At 39.5% G+C, this 22,354-nt stretch overlaps 2 protein-coding genes across 2 annotated transcripts; both read left to right on the forward strand.

Moving 5' to 3' along the window:
* Positions 1–1,180: 1,180 nt before the first annotated feature.
* On the forward strand, positions 1,181–6,080 carry LOC133141282 (uncharacterized protein C22orf15). The gene is made up of 5 exons (XM_061261779.1): positions 1,181–1,467; positions 1,775–1,861; positions 2,899–3,021; positions 3,415–3,489; positions 5,235–6,080. Exons 1-5 carry the CDS (start codon positions 1,443–1,445, stop codon positions 5,390–5,392), a joined length of 468 nt encoding a protein of 155 aa, XP_061117763.1. The 5' UTR covers positions 1,181–1,442; the 3' UTR covers positions 5,393–6,080.
* A 1,154-nt stretch (positions 6,081–7,234) lies between these two features.
* On the forward strand, positions 7,235–22,314 carry upb1 (ureidopropionase, beta). Its single transcript, XM_061259643.1, has 10 exons — positions 7,235–7,422; positions 8,537–8,708; positions 10,211–10,298; positions 13,263–13,357; positions 13,645–13,806; positions 16,695–16,864; positions 17,608–17,689; positions 18,886–18,928; positions 21,416–21,570; positions 21,949–22,314. Exons 1-10 carry the CDS (start codon positions 7,319–7,321, stop codon positions 22,030–22,032), a joined length of 1,155 nt encoding a protein of 384 aa, XP_061115627.1. The 5' UTR covers positions 7,235–7,318; the 3' UTR covers positions 22,033–22,314.
* Positions 22,315–22,354: the final 40 nt, after the last annotated feature.

The raw sequence follows: 22,354 nt of genomic DNA on the forward strand, positions 1-22,354 counted from the left end.
ACCAGAGAGCGATCTTTTTGTCTGTTATAGAAAAGCTTCCCGCGCACTGCAATATAATCAGTCAAAATTCTGGAAATTTGTCTCATCCTTGTTATTACTGGAATTTTTTTGTCCACTTTTCTACTGTGATGTGCCTGTGGCACACTGTGACTAAATAACATAACAAAAATCTCTGTCATCACTCTCTCTGCTGATAATGAGAATATTCTAATAAAACAGATACAGATAACTTGGTAATGATACACATCACATCAATGGTTGTGTGTTTATTATACTGTAAATCTGGTGAAATGTGACTTCCATTCATTTGGATGAATGTGTCCCCTCATGGAGTAAGCTGGGACACAAAGTGGGGAAAGACAACTATATAACACTTGAACTCATTAATGAGCTATTGTTGATTCGGATAATTGGAACACAGTGTGACTGTTGTCATTAGTCGAGCCATATTGGATGACAGATGCCACAGCTGACCTCAGCACTGAAGCAGCTGACATTGTAAAAACAAATACATCAGAAATATAACTACAAATTTAATTAGTTTTTTTTGAGTAAAGGGAAATTATTATTTGATTTCAAATCCACACAATTATTTTGTCAAGGATTCTAATTTATTGAGACTACTGTTTTCTAAGATCTGGCATGTCAACCAGTGGGGAGATTTATAAAATGCTCAGAAATAAATAAAGTAGGATATAAAGGGCATACACCAACAAGAATTGTTGCTGTTATGGCTGTCAAATTGAGAAAGTGTTGTAATGGCAATGCAATTAAAAGATTAAGTTGTATCCAAGCTGCTAGAATTCACAGAGTATAACCAAGGAGGTAAAACAAAAGGACTTTCCTGTATGTGTGCTGACGCCATGGAGACAAGCAAGACCCAGAGAATAGTCCTTTCACTCTGGAGAGAGAGAGAGAGAGAGAGAGAGAGAGAGAGAGAGAGAGAGAGAGAGAGAGAGAGAGAGAGAGAGAGAGAGAGAGAGAGAGAGAGAGAGAGAGATTGTGTTTGTTTTCTTATGTTGTTGCTTAAATGTATTTTGGAAAATAGAGAAAGTATGTTACACTGCATTCGGCAATAAATCTAATTTTATGGCTATCTGTCATATTTCAAGAATGCTGCGACCTTTTGATAAAGTTAGTTCGTGGTTCACAAACACAATTTATAAGCGGGCATGGACACTGAACGTTTCGTGTGTGATGTTACTGCTTGAAGCGTTGTCTATTGTTGAAGTGCTCTTCGGCAGTTTTAAAGCTTTGTCACTAAGTATGGCTGTAGTCAACAACATTGATTGAAAGCCTCCTACTGTGCAGCTGTGCCCGCAGACTGATCGCATCCATTACTTTTCTTTCTCGAGAGCACGAGTGTCGCCAGTAGACTTGTTGCAACATCATCGCTCGTATTCACGTTGGTCAAACGTTATTTACTCAGCAGTAAAGGAAGAATGTTTGTCACAGTGCAGTTTGGCGGTAAGTTATAATTTTTTTGTCGTGCACTGAGCAGACAACCACTTTCTCACCTTTAACAAAAATTCCAGGCTGCTCTCTGCTGTGTAGTAGAGGTAATTTGCGACGTCCCGATGCTGCTCATGACGCAAAGCGATTATGGATGTAAAGAAGTCGTTCATTAGACTTTGAATCACAACTCTTGTTTTGAGTGCTTTTGCAAAACATATAAAGACAATATTTTACAATATGTACTAAATTTGCATTTAAAGATTGCACGTGCAAGTTTGACGTAGGCTGAATCGAATGTTTTGTTGTTTTTCGTCCACAGAAGGTCACTCGGAAATATTTAATACAAACTGCAGGGTCATAAATTTCATCCACTGCTTAAAGGAGCGATGCAGTCTGGATACTGAAGGTACTTACCATAGAGGATCTTATTTCACGTGAACATTACATGGGTTTTCAGGTCAATCTGCATTTCGTAAAGTTTATCTGCAGGTCTTATTTGGCCAGTTATTTTAAGATAATGGTAATTCATAATGTGGTGGACATAACTGTCGAACGTTTTTAATTTGGATGCCTATGATCTGAAGGGGTAAACAACTGAAGATACACTCACCGAGCACTTTATTAGGAACATTATTACTTTATTACACCTACTTTCATGCGATTTTCAGTAGCTTTGGGTAATGTTCACACCAACCATCAGAATTGGGAAAAAATGTGATCTAAGTGACTTTGACCAAGGAATGATTGTTGGTGGCAGGGTGATTTGAGTATCTCCGAAACTGCTGATCTCTGGGGATTTTCATGCACACTAATTTTTAGAGTTTGCAAAGTATGCCAAAAAAAAGTGAGCAGCAGTTCTGCAGACAGAAACGCTTTGTTAATGAGAGACATCAGAGGAGAATGGCCAGACTGGAAGGTGACAGTAATGCAAGTAACAACAGTGGTATGCAGAAGAGAATCTCTGAACACACAATGCATCATAATCTACAGCAGTAGAAGTGTAAGAAATACCTAATAAAGTTCTCACTGAGTGTATGTTTCTATTGAATGCAGACTCTCCAGGATTCTCGTTATGTGTGAATTTATCAATGTATGCTAGCTCAGAAGTTAGCAAAGACATTTGCTGATGTGAAGCATCGATTTGTGACAGGGGTAGCACCGACCAGGCAGGTGATTTCAGACCTGATCAATACACTAACATTGCCATCACCTGTGAAAAAGCTTGTGATTGAACAGACCTCACTTGTGTCTTGATGTCCAAGTTATTCACAAATCATCATTAGAAGTCAGTAGTTTATCAGAGACAAATGCACACAAAGGAAATAATGTTACTGTATGAGACATACAGAGGAGAATATGGCCACGGGTCAAACAGGGATCCATGTAAACAACACATTCAATGTGCTTCCTCTCACCCTGCAACTGACCTCCCTGTGTGTACAGAGTGTGTGGACCTAGTGGATAAGACAGGGGAACTGGTGAACTTGAGTGACAGGGAGCAATCTGCGGAGAGGGCAAACTATCTAATGAGGGACAGGCATACCTACATACTCATTCGGGTAATCAGTAAGTAATTTACAGTTTTCATTTTCCATATATCTTAAATATATTTCCATATTTCTTCATATATCCATGGTAAGGGGTTCGGACTGTCTCTCGTGCATCGGTTTCACCATGTCATGCATCTCATTCTTGAAACCATCATTTTTCTTTTTTATACTGTTTTAATGAGATAAGCCATAGGCTATAAACACAATATATCAAGTTAGCTGATTTTAGTTTTTAGACACTCAAATACAAATATTTTATTTTGTAAATAAAGGAAATCATGATATTCAGAACAGAACAGTATAAATGTTTTTCAGACTCATTTTGTAGAGAATGGATGTTGTGAGTTTATTTAATCCTTTTTTACAAATTGTTTTTATTTTATTTCATTTGAAATAAAATTAAACCTAGGGGGCGATGGAACCGAGGGCCATAAATACGAACCTCTTCTGAGAGACCTGGGGAAGAACTACCCAGAGTTAGCAGGTAAAGAGTCCGTCTCAGCCACTGCCGTGACTAATGCGCGGGCAGAGTCCTCCATCTCTGTCTTCTCCCCACACATCTTGGAGAGGGCAGATGGCAATCTTCTAACTGATGACTGCAGAGTCAGTCCTTTTAGAAATGGGAAAAACACTAGCTGATGGAATGCTTCAATAACTGTCACACTAGGGGCCTTAAATCCTGTGCTGTACGAATGACATTGACAGGGGTGACCATTGAGTTTTTTTTTTTGTGTGTGTGTGATTCTAAACAACAGGATGTGATTCCATTGTAATTATACTGAAGAAGGATGAGAGTAAATTGGAAACATGCTTTACTGTATTGTGGGTAGCCCCCTACTGGCCTCTTGAACAGCTGCGATAAAAAACTGGACGTGGTTTACAGTGGCTTGCCTGCCTGGCATACTGTATATATGCCAGGCAGGCAAGCCATACTGTATACATATATATTTTTAGTTGCATAATTATATAGTAATTAGACATGAATTATTATTATTAGTCATTATTGGTGGCACACCTTTTAAAATGTGGAAGTATCTGAAAAGAGACAATACCTCACATTTTATTGTGAGAGCTACATTTACTGTGAGAAAGTATTTGCCCCCTTCCTGATTTCCACTATTATTGCATAATTTCACACTGAATGGCTTCATATCTTTAGATAAAATGTAATATTAGACAAAAGGCACCTGAGTAAACATTAAGTACATATTTTAAATTATTCTTTCATTAAGGCCGGACGTGAGCTAAGAAAAAAAAAAAGGGTTTATTTATGCAACTTTTTTTAGTTCTTATATTGGAACATGATTTTTTGACGTTGAGAGGATTGTTAGAATATGCCTTTTATTATCTGTGGCGAGGTGAGGGTTGTAAACCGTGAGTAGGGCATGGGGGAGGCTGGAGTTGTATTTCCCTGCTTTGCAAATAAGAGGCTGATAAGCATCTAAATTTCTGTTCTCGCTAGCAGACAATCTGGCATTGCCATTTTGCAGTTTTATTATGTCACAGTTTTTGTATGATATAAATACAAATACAACAATAATATCAGACGTCAACAACTCAACCACAACAGGGCTAACCCACTCTTCTGCTTTAATAAAGACAAATTGGTAGGTTTTTGAGCATTAACTGCTCTTTTCAGATTCTGCCACAGCATCTCTATTTGATTCAAGTCGGGACCATTAAAACTTTAATTTGGATTATTTTTAGTCAATTAGATGTGGACTTGCTTTTGTGTTTTGGATTACGTTTCAGCTTCAGCTCATGGGCAGATGACCGAACATTCTCCTTAAGAATTTTCTGGTACAGAGCAGAATTCATGGTTCCTTCAATAATGACAAGTCAGACAGATCCCAAGCAAAGCATGGACACAGCATCACACTTCACCATGTTTGACTTTTAGTATTATGTTCTTACTGTGAAATGCTGTATTTGCTTTATGCCAGACATAATGGGACCCGTATCATTAAAAAAAATCCACTTTTGACTCATCTGTCAATAGAACATTATCCAAAGACTTGGGATCATCAAAATGCTTTTTGCAATTGTGAGATGAGCATTGGTGTTTCCCCTGGTTAACAGTGTTTCCCACCTTGCTACTCCCTCATGAATTTCACGGCACTCTATATTCACAGTCAATGGTGACACACTCACTTTAGAAACTGGAAAAAGACAGTGTGACAAATTTAAACCATTGCATAACTGGTGTTCGTTATTGGCATGTTCTCACAGATCTTCTGAAGAAGCTGTCAAACCCCCACAAGGAGAAGGACAAGAAGAACCCCTCGAGGAGGGGGTTGCCCCAGAGGGACACCCCAACAAATCATACGCCGAGGAGCAAGCGTGCCACGAGTCCTAGGAAGAGCAGTACTGTCACACTCAGGAACTGACAAGCCTATGAGATCTACAGAGAGAGGAACTGCAAGCTTGAGGTTACTACTGCGGCACTGTCAGAGATCCCCTTTAAGGCAGAAACATCCTCAATGTGCTCTGTTGACAAACTCACTGCCACAACTGATACTCTAAAGGAGAGTTGGTTTTAATAAATCATTTTTCATTTCTTAATTTATTTGATCTTTTTCTCTTTCTAATTCTTTCACTCACAAAGTAAATTTCAGATCCCCATCCTGTCCATGGTGTCTTGGCACCAATGGGCCTTTGTGGGAACTCTGATTCGCTATGTAGGCACTATGTATGCTTTGTGAGCGAACTGCAACAGTGTGTTTCAACTGATTGTCTCTATTAAACACAGTAAATTAATTAACATGAATAGAACAGGTGTTATGTGCCTTCTCTCTTCCCCTGGCCTTGGTTGAATTATTGGTTGCATATAAAATATTTTTTTCTATATACACACAGTAAATACATAAATTATGTATCTACATACAACTTAAAAATACAACCACTTGGTTCAAGAATTTGTGGTGTTAATAGGATATGGTGATCTATTTGGAAATAAAAGCAGTATTATTATTTCTTTTTATGCAGAAGTCTTGGAACATTTATTGATATTTATGGCAATGGGTTTGTGGTTTTTTCTCTCTCATTGGACTTCTCAATAAACGTACTGAAGCTGAATTGTAATTTCACTCTTTGTCTACACTACCATTGTTTACTTGTTGAACCTGTTTAAAGAATTTTTAGACTCACTGAATTGTCAAATATATACAACACTAAACACTGGTGAAAGGACAAGAAGTTGTTTCTCCAATAATCTGCATGTTAGCTGTTCTATCATAATCAGTCATAAGTTGCAAAGGCCAATTTCACATAAATCGCTCATTTTTTGCTGTTTTAGACTTTCATCTTCATTTTCTAGAACAGGATCTTGCCTTTCATAATCTGGATGTTTTAATGCCAAATATAGATTAAAAATGTTGTTTTTATGCCTTCAAACCAAGATGTCAAAGTGAAAGTAACACTGGAGTTTGGCACTTTTTGGAGGATAGCCAGCTTCCCAGCTTCTCACTGTTGACCAGTCTCAAACAACCACATCAGCTGCCCGTGGCTACATGTTAATGTATTTGCTTAAACATATAGTTTTAAAGGGTTTTAACTATAAAATGAAGTTATAGCCTTAGTTCTGTTAGCCCAGTGTTGGTAGTCTCCCAGCCTCAAGTAATTCTCACGATGAAACTGAAAAACATGGTTTGGTGGCACTCAAACTTAAAGGACACAACTCCCATATCTAGAGTAGAGAGATAACTTTGGCATCCTCAGAAAGTGTACATTATCCTCTTTCTAAAACTCAAAATATTCTAAACAGAGCAGGTCACAAATGTGGCGTGTAAATGTATACATTTTTCAAGCATTTCCATGAAGGGGTACAGTATTCTAACTGCATGCATCATACATTCAATGAATGCAGCCTACTGCAAAATAAGGCTTCATGTTTGAAAGTTCAGTATCCGTGGTTTGAAGTCCTCGGGTACTCAGACCATAATTTCACAATGACACAGGAACGTCGAGTAAGAAAATAAAATTCAGCAATTAATTAGCCTAGCTTGTGTGTGTAATAATGGGTTTATATTTGCTGAAAAGAAAATGTCAGGTTTTAATGTCCTGTCATATGTTTTGAAATTGAATTTCAGTATACTCGCATAATTTTCTGTAATGTTCCTATAATCTGCAGCTTTCCACTCATCATTTCACGTTCACTGAAAAGGTTAACCGCAACGTGCGCGCAACCAATAGTTCGAGGGGGAGGTGAACTATTTTTAGTCGTGGATAAACCCCACCCGCATGTGTCTGGGCACCCTTGCCCAGCAGCAGTTACTGTAAGTAGGTTGTGAGTCCTATAAAGCGTACGTTTCTCAATGGCTGGGTCTCCGTTTGAATCTTTGGAGAAGACATTGGAAAAGCATATCCCTCCTGTTGAGTTGAAAGACGTTAGACGGATATTATTTGGGAATGACACGAAGTAAGTAGCCTGCAAGGCAATCGATAGCTTGCACGTCACAAATCGTTTTAAAGGTATTGGAGTAGGTACATTACAAACCTGTATATGGTATACGGGAAATAGTTTCAAGAAATCCAATCACATTGTCTTAATGTAAACCTTACACCTGTTGTTCTGTAACTTGTGAAGAAAATGACAACATGAAAAGCGAAGCCATTTTCGAGCAGAACTATTCGAACAGTTAGCATGGCAAAATAGCAAGCTAAATGCCAAATTGTTATACATCCATGTAAAAAGCTGAGCACCAATTAAGACCTCATAATGACCTCGGGGCTGTACTGTGGTCATGCCATCTGAACTTGGTCAAATTTTGGTCAATCTCAATTTAATAATCTTATGCGCGTCTACATTGTGCTTTACGGTATGTTTGTGACGCAAATGTACAGCGGGGAACTCTTATTTTCAATACGGCAACTGATGCTGTATTCACTTGGTTCGTCTGAAAACATTCAATAATAAAAATGATAACTTTCAATACTACAAAATGGCCATTTATTTTAGGCCTTATACATGTAGATAAAAAAAATTTAACAAAAGTAAAACTTATTAGCAAACGCCAATAGATTCTTGAAGAGCACCATCCCAGGTACCTAGATGCCATTTTTTGTGCATTTTTACTGAATGGACGTGGAATTATGGGATGCGAACTCCGCCAGATTCCCCATTCAGTTCAATAAATGCCAGTATTTAAAATTCCGTAACAAATTTAAATCAAACTGTTTTCAGCAAACACTACATTGTTCAAGACCACCATCCCAGGTATACACTAGGTGCAAGAAATGATTTGAGAAGAGAATAGTGTGAGAAGGGTGAAAGATTAAAGCTAGTCATCTCCATTTCATTCATGGATAATTCAATCTCTATTGGGAGAGTGTGCATGGCTCTAGTTCACTGTATGCAATTATTTTGTTGTGCAGTTACTTACCTAATTACGAATGCTTTGCATGAATGCTGTATGTATATTTAGAATGAGTAATATATAGTATAGAGTAATGCATATATAGTAATATTTCAGTTGGAGCTCCCTGGAAGATATGAGGTCCTCTCTCAGTGATTAAAAAAATAATAATTGCAGGAAGCTGGAGCTGTCGCAGTGTGCTGTAGAAGCGGCCCTGGAGCGGGACTTTGAACTCCAGGGATGTATGTTCGAGGCTGGCCAGGAACAACTCAGGCAGCCACGCATCGTCCGTGTTGGTCTTATTCAGAATGCCATCGTCCTGCCGACAGATGCCCCTGTTATGGAGCAGGTAACCTTCACAACGTAGCCTCAAGGAGTCTGGTGATGGCACTCCCTGTGAAAGTATGATGGTGGAAAACTTCCTACTACAGACTGCAGTAATGGACGAGTGGGACTTGTGGGGCCTGGGTTTGGGCTAATTACACCAGTTACCTGGAAAACTTAAGGGTTGATACTTCTGGAGCTGACACTAGACATATTATGGTAGCATTTGTGAATGATTGACAACTGACTGAATGATTACATTTTCTGTTCAGAATGGGTCACAGACTCCAGAGTCCATTGGAAACTAGCTCCAGGCCCTGCCTATAATGCTCTGTATCTCCTAATTCTGGTAATTTGTCCTGGTGGAAATCATAAGATAGAGGAGCTGTGAATAACAGATTTTTAGGCCCATCTTACATTTTTGTGCTAAACTTTTCCAGGTGCTGTTTTTAAGACACATACAGTACATTTGTGCTGATAATGTGATACCGAATAGATGTTGTCCTACAAAACTGAAAAAAGAATACCACAGTTCCACCTGCCTTTTTAAAAAATATGAATCATTTTCTCTTCAATTGTATATGGGAGAGAAAACCTACAGTATGAGTTTGAATTTCATAAACATCATAGGCATTGTGTACTGAATATCAAGGACAAGAGGATTTTCTAGTAAAAGGAAAAGTACATTAATGGCATAAACTGGATAAAAGGGATGGCAAAGAGAAACAGTATGTTCAATCTTTGTGGAATGAAATGCATTTCATACATTGTGGCACTTGAATTGTGTGCTCAGAATTAAGCATGTTCCAAAAAAACAGTTAGGTAACATGTTCCATACACAAACCATTACATAACATTTTCCAAGGGCATATTACCCTTTCATTGCAATTTGATGGAAATTGGAGCCCTGCAAACATATTTTTGCCATCACCCCAACAATACCCCTTTGCCTGTGGGCTGTTACGTGAAATGGCTTGTTTTTAGTCTGTCATAATAGGATGTGTTTTATTCTGAAAGCGACATGGTTTTCTGCTACGATGTTGATGATATTTGGATGTGTGACAATCTGGCAAGTGTTTAATGTAACTTATACTACAAGAAAGTGTACAGCATGTCCAATATTTAACATGAAACCATACAAAGCCTGCCACTGGGGCATCCTGTACAAACATGTAAAATAATGTAATGTAATTACTAGGCATTGGATGTGCAGCTGAAATCCTCTTTTTTCCTCCATATACTACATCACTTATATTTGTTGCTGCTATTATTTAATGGGTAACAATATGTGCCTTTTCGTAAAAAAGCAGGCATTGAACTTCTACCATTTTTCAGTGGTCCAATGATGAGTGATATTCTTTACCCCAGTGCGTTTTCAGCATAATTGTGAAGGAGTGGCCTTTGTCTAGCCTCAGCAGATATGCAGGTACATGGGGGGGTGGCAGAATAGATGGTAACTTCTCCCCTGTTCATATTTGCTGTTCTTTACTACTACTGCTGGTGATTGACTGGTTTTATCCCTTGCAGATCACTGCCCTCCACAGAAGGGTGGGTGAGGTGGTGGAGGTGGCTGCCATGTGTGGGGTGAATATTGTCTGCTTCCAAGAGGCCTGGAGTGAGTACCCTCTCCAGCACAGTCCAAATAGATCAGTACATTTTATTTAGCATTTTACCATTTACAATCAGACATTTGCATAGCCCTTCTACATTGGGTGTTTTCCAGAAGGAATACAAACACAAATTCAAAAATGTAATTATTGAAAAACTGTGGAATAATGAAAATGACAAAATAATGCAACTGTTAACGCCCTGACCACAAACACATTCAGTACAAAAAAAAACATCAAGGATATATGTTAAATTATGGCCTGAACAAGGCCATATTTGACATTAAAATCAGGGAAAGGAGATATTTTCAGTGATGGGATTAATAGAATGAGTTGAAGAAAAAAGGAAGTTTGCGCTCTACCTGCTCTCATAATTTTTATTTGGTTAATGTTGATTTAGTTTTGAGATCCTTTCTATGAGCTACTATATTTATAATTGTGCTTTCCATGCATGCATTGATTTCATGTAAATGTATTTAGGTTATAATGATATGTTGCAATTGAATGAGGTATGAATTATCCCTTTGTGTATAATTACTGATACACAAGCCTGTTGTTGATTGTACTAACTTCTGTTATGTCTATAAATTGTATGCTTTAACTAATTTCTGTAAACCTGACGAAAGCACTGCATGCCAAAACATTGGGTTTTTTTAACTACATTGTGAATAAATTATGTGACTTTTTTCTGATGTATGAGTTTTCTACAGTTAGTGCCTTGTTTTAATTTTGGGGGGTGTGTCTCCAGTTTCTACAGAAGAAAGACTATGACACATTTACATCAAATCAGAACAAGGCAGCTACAGTATTTATCTACATAGATTACTTCTGGTGCCAATAAGTGGGTATGGCTTAGCACTGTTGTAACCCAGTTCAGCTGTCCCCTTAAAAGGAAAACCTGACTTCCAGATTCCTTCTTTGAGGACATGCCTTACGCAACACCATTATATCCTGTGTGTTCTTGGCTCCTCAAGATGGACGGGAACATGCCGTTTCTATTGTGTTATTTTCAGCTACAATCATTCAGATCTTTCAATTCAGGGTCCAACTGGATAGAGGCTGGTTGATAGAGGCTGGTTGAGAGTGTCCTTCACTTCATAATGAACTTGCTGGAGATGCACACCCCAACTATAATGATTCATACTATCTGAATTTTTTCAGCCATTTTGTAAAAATGTTACTACCTGTAATTGCATGTCCTGCATTTCAGTTGGATGTGCATTTGTCTGGCTAATGCAGGTTCATACACATTGCCCTGGTTATGCACAGCAACGGTCTTTTTATCTTTAAAAGTGGTCACCAACACAAATCAGCATAGCAGGCCGAATCCATCCTCTTATTTGCCTTGGCTTGCCAAGGACATTTTGAGTGTGTTCAGATGAAAGAAGGTCCCATGCTATGGCATTAACCCCCACTCCTTCCCAACTGCATTGACAACCAACTTTGCTACTCAACAAGCAGCCAATTCAGTCCGTTTTTATCATAATGTTCTGAGGACATACTTTCCACTTTGCAGTTACTGTTACAGTAACAAATTATTGTATAATGGATCACTGCAGGTAGAATATAGTATAATTATAAATAAGAGAATTCTGAGTTCTTACTGTCATGGCGGGGGGGACAGAGGAAGCAGAAGCAGACACAGGGGTGTGAAAAATGGCAGGTTTACTAGCAGGTGAAGGGGCAGACAGAGCGTAAAAAAGCAAAAAAAAAAAAAGCAAAAAAGCAAGCCAGGGTCAAAAACTGAGGGGTCAATCCAATAAGGCAGAGGTACAGAAATCCACAACACACAAAGAATAGTCCAGGGAAGCAGGCAGGGCTCAAAACAGGAAATCCACAAAAATACACAAAGGCAAGGACTAGGAAACAAGGGCAAGGAAACAAGGAGGCTAGAACTGGGGGAAGGGATGAAGGGCTCAGGACTCAAAACAAGACAAGACGAACTAGCAGTGTGCAACTGAAAAGGACAGGTGTAAATACACAGGGGAATGAGACAAACTAGGTGGGGCATGGGAGTGAGGGCGGTCTAACAAATAAACATCAGGTGAGACACATGAAAGGGTAATAGGACAATAACGAGGGGGAAACAAAAACGCGGACTGGAATCACAAAGTTGTAATACAAACAGCTCCGGACTAGGGAGTAGACAATTTGCAGAGAATCAGGAGATGCAGAGATACAGAGAGACAGGTGCAATACTTCGCTGAAACTAAGCAAGCAATCAGTGATAGAATAGGGAGGCGGAGTTACAGAACAGAATTGAAACTGGAGATGCATTAGTAAGCTAGATAAGTGATTTAAATTACAAATACCCAAAACTAGTGAATGTTAGTTTGTTAGTTTGACAAACATATTAGTGTGTTAGTATAATTAGTACTGTACAAATTCTATGTTAGTTGGGATTAATATATTAGTGCTATGTACAAACATGAAATGGAGAGAAAGCAGGAAGTACGGAATGTAAGATTGGAAGGAAGATTGAACCCCGGAACTACCGTAAACACGTGGGGCACGCAGACAAGGGAGTGACTGGGCTAGAAAACATTCAGACTCAGACATCACAGGGGAAGACGAGTGCAAAGACTAATGAATATAAATAGAACACCAGACATGAATATGAAAAATAATAAATTACAAGAATAATGATAATAAACAATGATAAACTAACACACAGAACACAGGAACATAACACTTACACTGTAAGTAACTAGTACTTAGGGAGTAATAAAACAATATTACGCAATATTAGTTGTCATGAAAGAAACAGGACCACTAAACTCTCCAGTATTACAGCAAATATAATACACAAGAGTATATAATACCGCACAATACCAAACAAATTTTCTGCAGCTAAATTTGGTTTTGTTGACTCATCAGACGAGGTCCACTTTGTGGCATGGGAGACTAGCAGTAGGGGGCTCTGTCCTGCTTTGTCGATGACTTTAGAGATGGTTCTGCTTGGCTGTTCACAGCTATGCCTTTTGCCTTCTGCACCCGAGAGAAGATGCCATGGACAGAATTTGCAGAGTCGGCTGAAGAGGGACCCACTATTCGATTCTGCCAAGAGGTGAGGGGTCAGGATTCACAGGGTCATGTATTATAAAGCACAATGCTACATAAATGATCACTGCAGCTGGTCTTGTCTAGTTCTTTTTCAAGAGGAGAGGACATTGTTGAGATATGCTGTGGCTCAGATCTGAAAATATGCATTGGGCTTGCTTACGTGATTGATTGCAGATTGCAGATGTGCCTGATTACTTGTATTAAGAGCCAAACTCTGGGTGTGTCAAGCTATCCTTACATGCACTCAATGTCAGAAGCACCAGTTCATCTGCCCTCTGTCCTTGGGTACAGCTGGCAAAGAAGTACAACATGGTTGTGGTGTCGCCAATTCTGGAGCGGGACGAGGTCCACGGAGACACTCTGTGGAACACAGCAGTGGTGGTGTCGAACTCTGGTGCCGTGCTGGGAAAAACTCGCAAGAACCACATCCCCCGTGTGGGTGACTTCAATGAGGTTGGTGTGATGTTGATGCTGTAATGCATTTGTTTCAGAGCCACAGAGTATACTTTTCTTTTCTTTTTTTTTGGACACAGTGGACATGAGTGACTTCCCACTAATTGCATTTTCCTGGATTTTGCTGCTGTCTGCTGTAAATTGCAACTTCCATCCCGGACCAGGTACCCTGTCAAACAACAACAGAAATGCTGCAGATAAATATGCAACTTTACAACCCCAGCTCACAAGACCTTGCACACACACTAAGGATAAAGGTTTATTGAATCCAGGCCTTTAAAAAAAAAAAAAAAGTTTTGAAGAAGGCCTTTTTATTCTGAGCTCTTGTGTGTGAGACTCTGAGGTTTTTGACTGTCAGTGCTGTATGGACAGAATGTGTCCAAACACCCTGTGGCAGAGAGTGGGGAACCACTGATTACCACAAGCCACACTCATCTGGATCCATTGATCAGTCTCGTGCTGATCTGTACTTGTGATACTGTGAGATGAATATGCTGTGCGGGAAGAGACACGTGCCGCCTTTCCAGGAAAACCCAATGTGGCACGTGGCCTTAAAGAAACAGCAGCGGTAGTGGCAGGAGGAAAGGTGCGATTCCTGTCCAGATTCAGCAGGTTAATGAAAGGGCTGTGACATTTCAACTAATGCCGTCACAGTCAGGATTTATTCAGCCTGGGACACAAAGTCCCTTTCCTTTGCCCTCTCCCAGGGAGTGTGCTATGTTGATGATAATTGCTGTGACATCTAAAAGCTTTCACCTTCAAATTAATTGTAGACATAGTTCCCTGAATGAAATATGATTTGGGGCCTAGCCACCGGGCAGTTCTTGTAACTGCACACTCTCCTAACAATTAGACATCAGCTGCAAGCTGCCTTCCCTCTCCCCACCCCATGGTTCGGGAAGATCAAAGGCCTTTCATTTTAGGGAAGATCAACGGTAAGAACTGTACTGTAGTCAGCACATTTTACACCTGGAAAGAGCTTCAGTTGATCATCTCGGTACACCCACCAATGCACAGCCGTAAATCTATGCATGAGCAGTTGGTTGTGCAGTATGTTGAGGGCCTAAAGAGGAATCTGACCTTCGATCACCTTTCCAGGGAGTAAGCACAGACTTTTCCTTACGATATGTTCCAGTGATGAGACTTTTCCATTTTGTGTTGGGTTCAGTACTGAGCTCTGCTCTTGTCTTTGCTCTTATATTACCATGGGAAGTTTTTATTTCTCTGATTTACTGAGCCTGATATCCTCGCTATTCCACATGAGTAAAGAAGATCCATGGCTAAGAATTGGTTTAAAAAAAGCACGGTTTTCCCCCCTGGTGTTTACTGGTTAAAGAGTTACTAGCCAAAGACTAGGAGTCCCATCATATAATTTGCTTTTGTTTTCTATTTTAATCCAATATGTATGTAAAAAAAAATATATAATAATAATAATAAAAAATAGTCAAGAAATGTGTTTATTGAAAAATTCAATAAAATACTGATTACAAAAAAAAAAAATAATAATAATAAATGAATGCATGAAATGAAAAACTAAGTAATTACTGCACTTTATTATGATTATGCCAAACATATTGTGGCTGGATTTTATTGGCCTTTGAGAGGAGCAAAAAATAAGCCAGACCACAAAGAGCAGACACCTTTGAACTGAGTACAGTGCTTTCATTCTATAGAAAGAGAGTGCATAGACCACCATGTAATTAATGTGCCATCTATTTTTTCATGTACAGTACATGGTTTGGCATATTGGAAGTTATGTAAGTGTCCAAATTTGAAAACAACGGAAGGGCATAGTGTACATATAGTGTGCCATTCATTCCTTTCATTCACTCTATTGTGTATTGTGTATCTGTATAATCATTCGTCGTATTTGTGAATGACTGCCTAACCAACCATTCAAAACAGAATTCAGAATGAAGACATCTGGTTTGCTCTTTTTTTTGGAGGGAGAAAGAGACAGAACTGTAAGAACTGTGTTTTAATGAGCTCCTTTCTAATCCTATGGGGGAAAGTCCTAATAATGCCCCTGTGCCACATATTTTGCTGAAAGTGTATTTATTTCAGGCCTCAGCCTAACTAAACATGACAAATCCATGATGCCCTGTTCTCAGCCTCAAAACATGTATTCATGGGCTCATATAATTGCAGCACTGCTGTATCCCGACTCCTGGCCATGGTACACTGGCTACGGAGTGTCCTGCTGGAACATTGACCTATAAAAGCAGGATTGGAAAAACAGTTGTTGTATAAATGTAATGATCTGTTATTTGAACACTTTGTTGTGTTCTAAATGTTGTGTACAAATTGTTGTCCTTAAGTTTAAAACCGTACTTGGTTTAATAAATAATATGCAGGTTCATATATTACACTTGAGACTATCAGTCATTACCAGGGTAAAGGTATTCTTGTGATTGGCACAAGAAATGCTTCTCATGCGTTAATACGATTTTCTTATGGTGTGTACATGCAGTGTCTCATAATGCTGAAGCTTGTATAGCTGATCTATCAAAACATAGCAATTGTTGTCAGTGTAATATCAATAGCGAAACACATGGACAAACTCTGCAGCTTGCAATTTTTCAGTTTTTCAGACATAGACATTTTTCCCTCCCTATCAACTCCACCACCATTTGTATTGCTGCTAACTTTTTAGTGATTATTCTTCAGGTGCCAAAGATGGCAAACTGCTGTTTATCCTGAATAATTTACCATCAGGCAAGTAAAATAACATTGGGTCTGTGTTTGTAGGAGTCCCTCAGAAAATAGATCATTTGTAATGTATAAAAATGCTGTAATGTGTATTGAAACCTGGGCACCAATATTTAGTCTCTCATGTGTTAACTGTACAAACCCTGAGTAAGGTGTTCTCTGTCTCATCTGAAAAACAGTCCACATACTACATGGAGGGCAACACCGGTCACCAGGTGTTCCAGACGCAGTTTGGGAAGATCGCAGTGAACATCTGCTATGGCCGCCACCACCCCCTGAACTGGTTCATGTATAGCATGAATGGAGCAGAAATCATCTTCAACCCCTCTGCAACAGTGGGGGAGCTGAGGTGAGTGAGATAGCTTCAGCACTTGTGAGTGATGTCACATTAGTTCCAACACTTCATTAGGCTCAGAATTTATTTTAATGAACAGCCTGACATTGTTCATTTTAGGTGCATATCCTGCAGTCATTTTGTGAGGGTAAGTAACCTGTATTTAGTGGTTGATTTATTTAATTAGTTCATTTGTTAGTTCATTAATTTATTGTAATATAACATTAGGCATTGTAATTACTCTTGCTTCTGCCATTTTGATCGAGCTTAGTCATTCTGGGTACACTGTTTTTTTCCCAAAAAAATTTCCCCAGAATTGGAATTGGCAGTTTTGCTGCTGGAGTCACTGTTATCCCACCAACAACTAAGCAAGACACTTGGCAGCTGAAATATGTGACTATTCTCAAAATTACAGGCTACACAGTACTACTGTAGCTTGTGCCAGTTGGAGGCATGTCTTTCACTAATGAATTGGTAGACTGTAGGCAGGAACCTGGCATGAAGGGCCAATGCAGTGTTCAACCAAGGAACCCTGGGCAAATTAGTCTCACACTTCTAGTAGCCTGTGCACTGCTTCAGATTGCTTGTTGTAGTCAACTAAAGGCATAGCTTGGGATTGCACTTGGGTTCGCACAGGGCTTGTGTTGAGTGCTTTTCCTGACTGACTCCCTCTGCAGTCCAGATTGCCATCTGTTGTACTAGCATGTGTAACGTGGAATTGAATGCGCCTAATTGTGTTCATGTGTGGTTGATTGCAGTGAGCCCATGTGGCCTATTGAGGCAAGGAACGCAGCCATTGCCAACCACTGCTTCACCTGTGCGATCAACCGCGTGGGCACGGTGGGTGAGCCTTTTGTACCAGTGTCTGGTCCAGGACCAGCCCTGCCGTTTCCACAAAGCTCTGTTTCCATCACTGTTTCCACAGTCCTTCATACTGAGCCTCCCAGGACTACAAATATGTGTTATTATGCAGCTGGGAAACTCATTTTAATATGAAGGCAACTTTGTTATCGTCCCACATCTTGCTGTCATACCCATGAATGGACATACAGGGCGGCCCAGTGTGAAATTACGACCCAGGGAAAATGTTTTGTTGGACTGACTGAATAGCTATAAAAACTTTTCAAAGGGTTACTGAATGATTGAACTTAGTGGGACCGATATAAACATGAAATAAACAGATATGTGAAAATGGTTATTCCAACATATATATATATATATATATATATATATATATATGTTGGAATAACTTATGTTATTAACTGTATTATTTTTTATCAAGGGTGCCAATAATTCTTGTATACATCATACATATATTTTACATACAAACAACATTAAGTTAAAAAAGTTATTATCTTGTGGAAGAAAAATGTGTGTCCAAATATTGCGTATCAGTTGAGCAGTGTTAGAATATGGTGGCTATGCGCCTTGTCTGAATTCTAGTTTATCATCAGATTCTGACTGATTTTACCTGTCTGACTGCTTTTACCTGGAACAAGTCCACTGTCAACATGCAGCGACAGATTGTACTTCCCTTCTGGTAGCAGGACATCTTTGTTGAGGACTGTGGTGTAAACCAGTACATTGTTAACTGCTCTTTACAGTCACCCATTCTTCTGACATTCTTATTTGGTAAGAATATCAAATACAAATTATATATGATCTGAGCATAATGAGATAATTATGCCCCATCACAATTTACTCAAGTTTGAGTACTTGCAAGTTTAAATAAATGACAATTGATAAAGTTGTGGTTTGCTTGAAACTGGGCAGTGGGAGACTTATTTCCCAATTCAACAAAGTAACATGGTATGTTTGCTTTGTACAAAAGCATAATAGTTATAGGTGGCAATGCGCCCCAAGCTGCAGTGTGGCACTCAACACTGTCCTCTACTGGTGGTTTTATTTCACAGCCTACCACATAGCCCCAATTTAAGCAGAATTTCAAAACTGATTAGGAATGCAGAGGCCACAGTGGGTGAAAAGAATTGTGTGCCTCATAACTGTCTTTCTGTTATACAATTTTCCACATCCAGGAACATTTCAAGAATGAGTTCACCTCTGCAGATGGAAAGAAAGGTAAGAAATCCCCTGATGCTGCCAAGCTCTTGTGAATGACAGTCAGCATAATAATCTGGGTATATCTGAAATATTTTAAGACCAGAAACTGTGTAAACACCTTATTATGCATAAAATAGCTTAGAGGAAGTTACTGCATTTCCCTTAAAATAAATAATCAATTTTAATTTAAATAAATAAAAATGAATAAAATCAACCTGCAATATACAAACTTCCATGTACAATGCCATGAAAAATTATTTGCCTCCTTCCTCATTTTCATCTATTATTGCATATTAGTTATACTGAATGGTCTCATCTTTAGGAATATGAAATTTTAGACAATGGGAATCCAAGTAAACACAAAAAGCTGTTTTTAAAAACCTACCAATTTGTCTGAATTAAAGCCGTTCTGCAAAGAGATGTCCTCCAAAGCAATGTGAAAGACTGTTGCGACCAGTCATTAAATTTAAGGGGGCAATTACTTTTTCACAGGTGATTTAAATAAATGAAAGGTGGGTAGCACTGCTGCCTCACAGCAAGGAGGTCCTGGGTTCAAATCGCCGTCGGCCGGGGCCTCTCTGTGCGGAGTTTGCATGTTCTCCCCGTGTCTGCGTGGGTTTCCTCCGGGTACTCCGGTTTCCTCCCACAGTCCAAAGACATGCAGGTTAGGCTGATTGGAGAGTCTAAATTGCTCATAGATATGAGTGTGTGAGTGAATGGTGTGTGTGCCCTGCAATGGACTGGCGACCTGTCTAGGGTGTATTCCTGCCTTTCGCCCAATTTATGCTGGGATAGGCTCCAGCGACCCTGTTCAGGATAAGCGGGTTAAGATAATGGATGGATGGATGGAAAAAATTAATTTATTTTAAAATACATGTTTTGTGTTTCTTTGGGCTGTCTTTGTCTATAATCTAAAGATCAATAATAGGGGAAATCAGAAGATTTTTCAGTACCTGACTATACTATTTTTCATATATTGAAGAGACTATCACACTAAACACATCACCAAATCTGCTGGAAGCCAGTGCCATTTCTTTACCCTGATTATCAAATACACAGGCGTGAGATTAGAGCGTGAGATTAGAGCGTGAGATTACCTTTTTGACACAACTGTCTGCCCCCAGGGTGCTGTTGAGGGCAAAAATATAACCAATTCAGCACAGTACCTTCCTAAAAAGTACAATGGCCAGCCTTGGCAATCCAGTTCTTTAACCACACTGCCCCCTGCCTACATTTTACTTATATGTCATCCACTACCTTCAGCTACAATTTAAGAGTCTGACATTTTCACTGGCTACACAACCCAGTGAATTTCACTCCCCTAGGTCAGTGGTTCTCAATATTTTTGCCCCCAAGGACCCCTGTGTCCAAGGAAATATTGCAGGCAGGCCACTCACAGAAGACCTGTCTGTCTGTCATCATCAAACTCCCATCTGTACACAGTCCAGTGCAGTTAGTCAAGCCTTTTCCATTTAACCCGATAAAAACATAAAAGTGTTCGTTTTTTAAATCTTTATTGCTGTTTATATCATATATTTATGAAGCCGAAGTCGTTCTTTATTTCCTTTTCCCCATTCACAGCAAGCATAATGAGTGTGAGAGCTACAGAAAGGTTATCATATTTTATGTACTGTTAATTGCTTGCTTTGTATTATTTAGCTGAATAATTACTTGCACCTTGAGGTTTCGTGATTGATCTTTCGATAATTCCCCCCCTTTTGGACCATGGCTCCCTTGTTGAGAACCACTCAAAGTAAATGAGAATTGAGCGTTCACTTGACCTACCTGTTTAATCAATTTAAAATAAAGTAAAAATAAGAAAGAACAAGTGGCTCCAACTTCTGATGACCGAACATAGGCGCCTGGTGCAGCCTCTTGAGAGCGGGCCTGGCTTCCACCCAGACCATGATTAGTGTCAATTATCAGCAACATCATGTTTGTCTGTCCCCTGTTCTCTTATTAATGATGGCTTAGTGTCTGAGTCTGGCCCCATGCCAGGACCCTGCTCCACCACTCCCATATTGACTGACAACAGTGAACACAGCTGTTGAAAACTATGGTGGTGCTAACCACACAGAGCTCATTACCGTTGCATAAGTTGGTGAGCAGAACATGCACCCTTTGGCTATAGCATTACACAGACAGGAATTCTGAACAGGTAACGCATACAGTGCATCACATTATGATGAAGGCAAGTACTCATTGACATCACACACTTTTATGGCTGAGGTGTATGGAACAGAAGACCAAACCTGGGACTGTTCAGTACTCTGGCAGCATATCATTTCCACATTTAGTGAAAAGTGCTGAATATTTCAATGACGATCATTAACGAGTAAAACTTTCCCCACACAAAGGTGTTTGCTTATACGGTTTCTTTTCATTAAAAATTGAAGAACCAGAGCTACTGCAAAATTAATCTTCTAATCTCCTGCCTTGCTGTTGTATTGTTGGGCACTTCAGGATTAAACTGTGCAAATGTGATCTGTTTTTCACTTCTTGTAGCTCACCAAGACCTTGGGTACTTTTATGGCTCCAGCTATGTGGCTGCCCCGGATGGGAGCCGTTCCCCAGGCCTCTCCAGAACCCGTGATGGGCTCCTAGTGGCCGAACTGGACCTGAACCTGACTCGGCAGATCAATGACAAGTGGGGTTTCAAGGTGAGACGGTTACCCGATTCCTCCACGCACCTTTTCTTTCCTCATATTTGTTACAGTCAGAGGAGTTAAAAACCTTGTGTTTGTCTGGTCGCAGTATAGCTAAAGGCTAGGGGAAAAGAGACATGATTGGGCTATTGTGACAATAATTGGTTTCACACAGTGACTGCAAAGAGACCAGGGGCATGTTAAATTTACTGGTCCCATCTTTCCAATTCTACTTCTCATCAACTGGTATGATTGTGGAAATTCTCAGCAATCTTTTACAGGTGACATAGGATGAATTAAGCGCAACAGCAGACCTGAAGTTTGGGCGAGGTGGTCTCTCATGGCTTTGGTTCCAGGTCCCCTGATGCATGTTCTCTGTGCATTGCATTGCAGATGACTGGAAGGTATGACATGTATGCACAGGAGCTCACTAAAGCAGTCCAGGATGACTTCAAACCAAACATTGTGAAGGAATAACAGTTCATCACTGCTCTTACCACAGCAATGGTACCTGAATGGAACTGAAATGAGACAACCAAGTGCATGAGTGTCTGAGAATGAGATAAGTGGTGTAATTCTCCAACCGCAGGACAATTCTTACATTTAATGGAGGACTGGAGAACCTGGTGATTCTTCTGCCACTGAATATATTGAGGTGCTTGTCAAACTTAGTGCAGCCATAGGAATTTGTCAATTCTGAAATTCATTTTTCGTTTTTAATTGCACAAAATGTTGAAATAAATATTGATTTTGAAAACATTGGTATTACTTACAGTACGTATGATGAACCCAGAGTGCA

The sequence above is a fragment of the Conger conger genome, chromosome 11, assembly GCF_963514075.1.
Source record: "Conger conger chromosome 11, fConCon1.1, whole genome shotgun sequence".
NCBI lineage: Eukaryota > Metazoa > Chordata > Actinopteri > Anguilliformes > Congridae > Conger > Conger conger.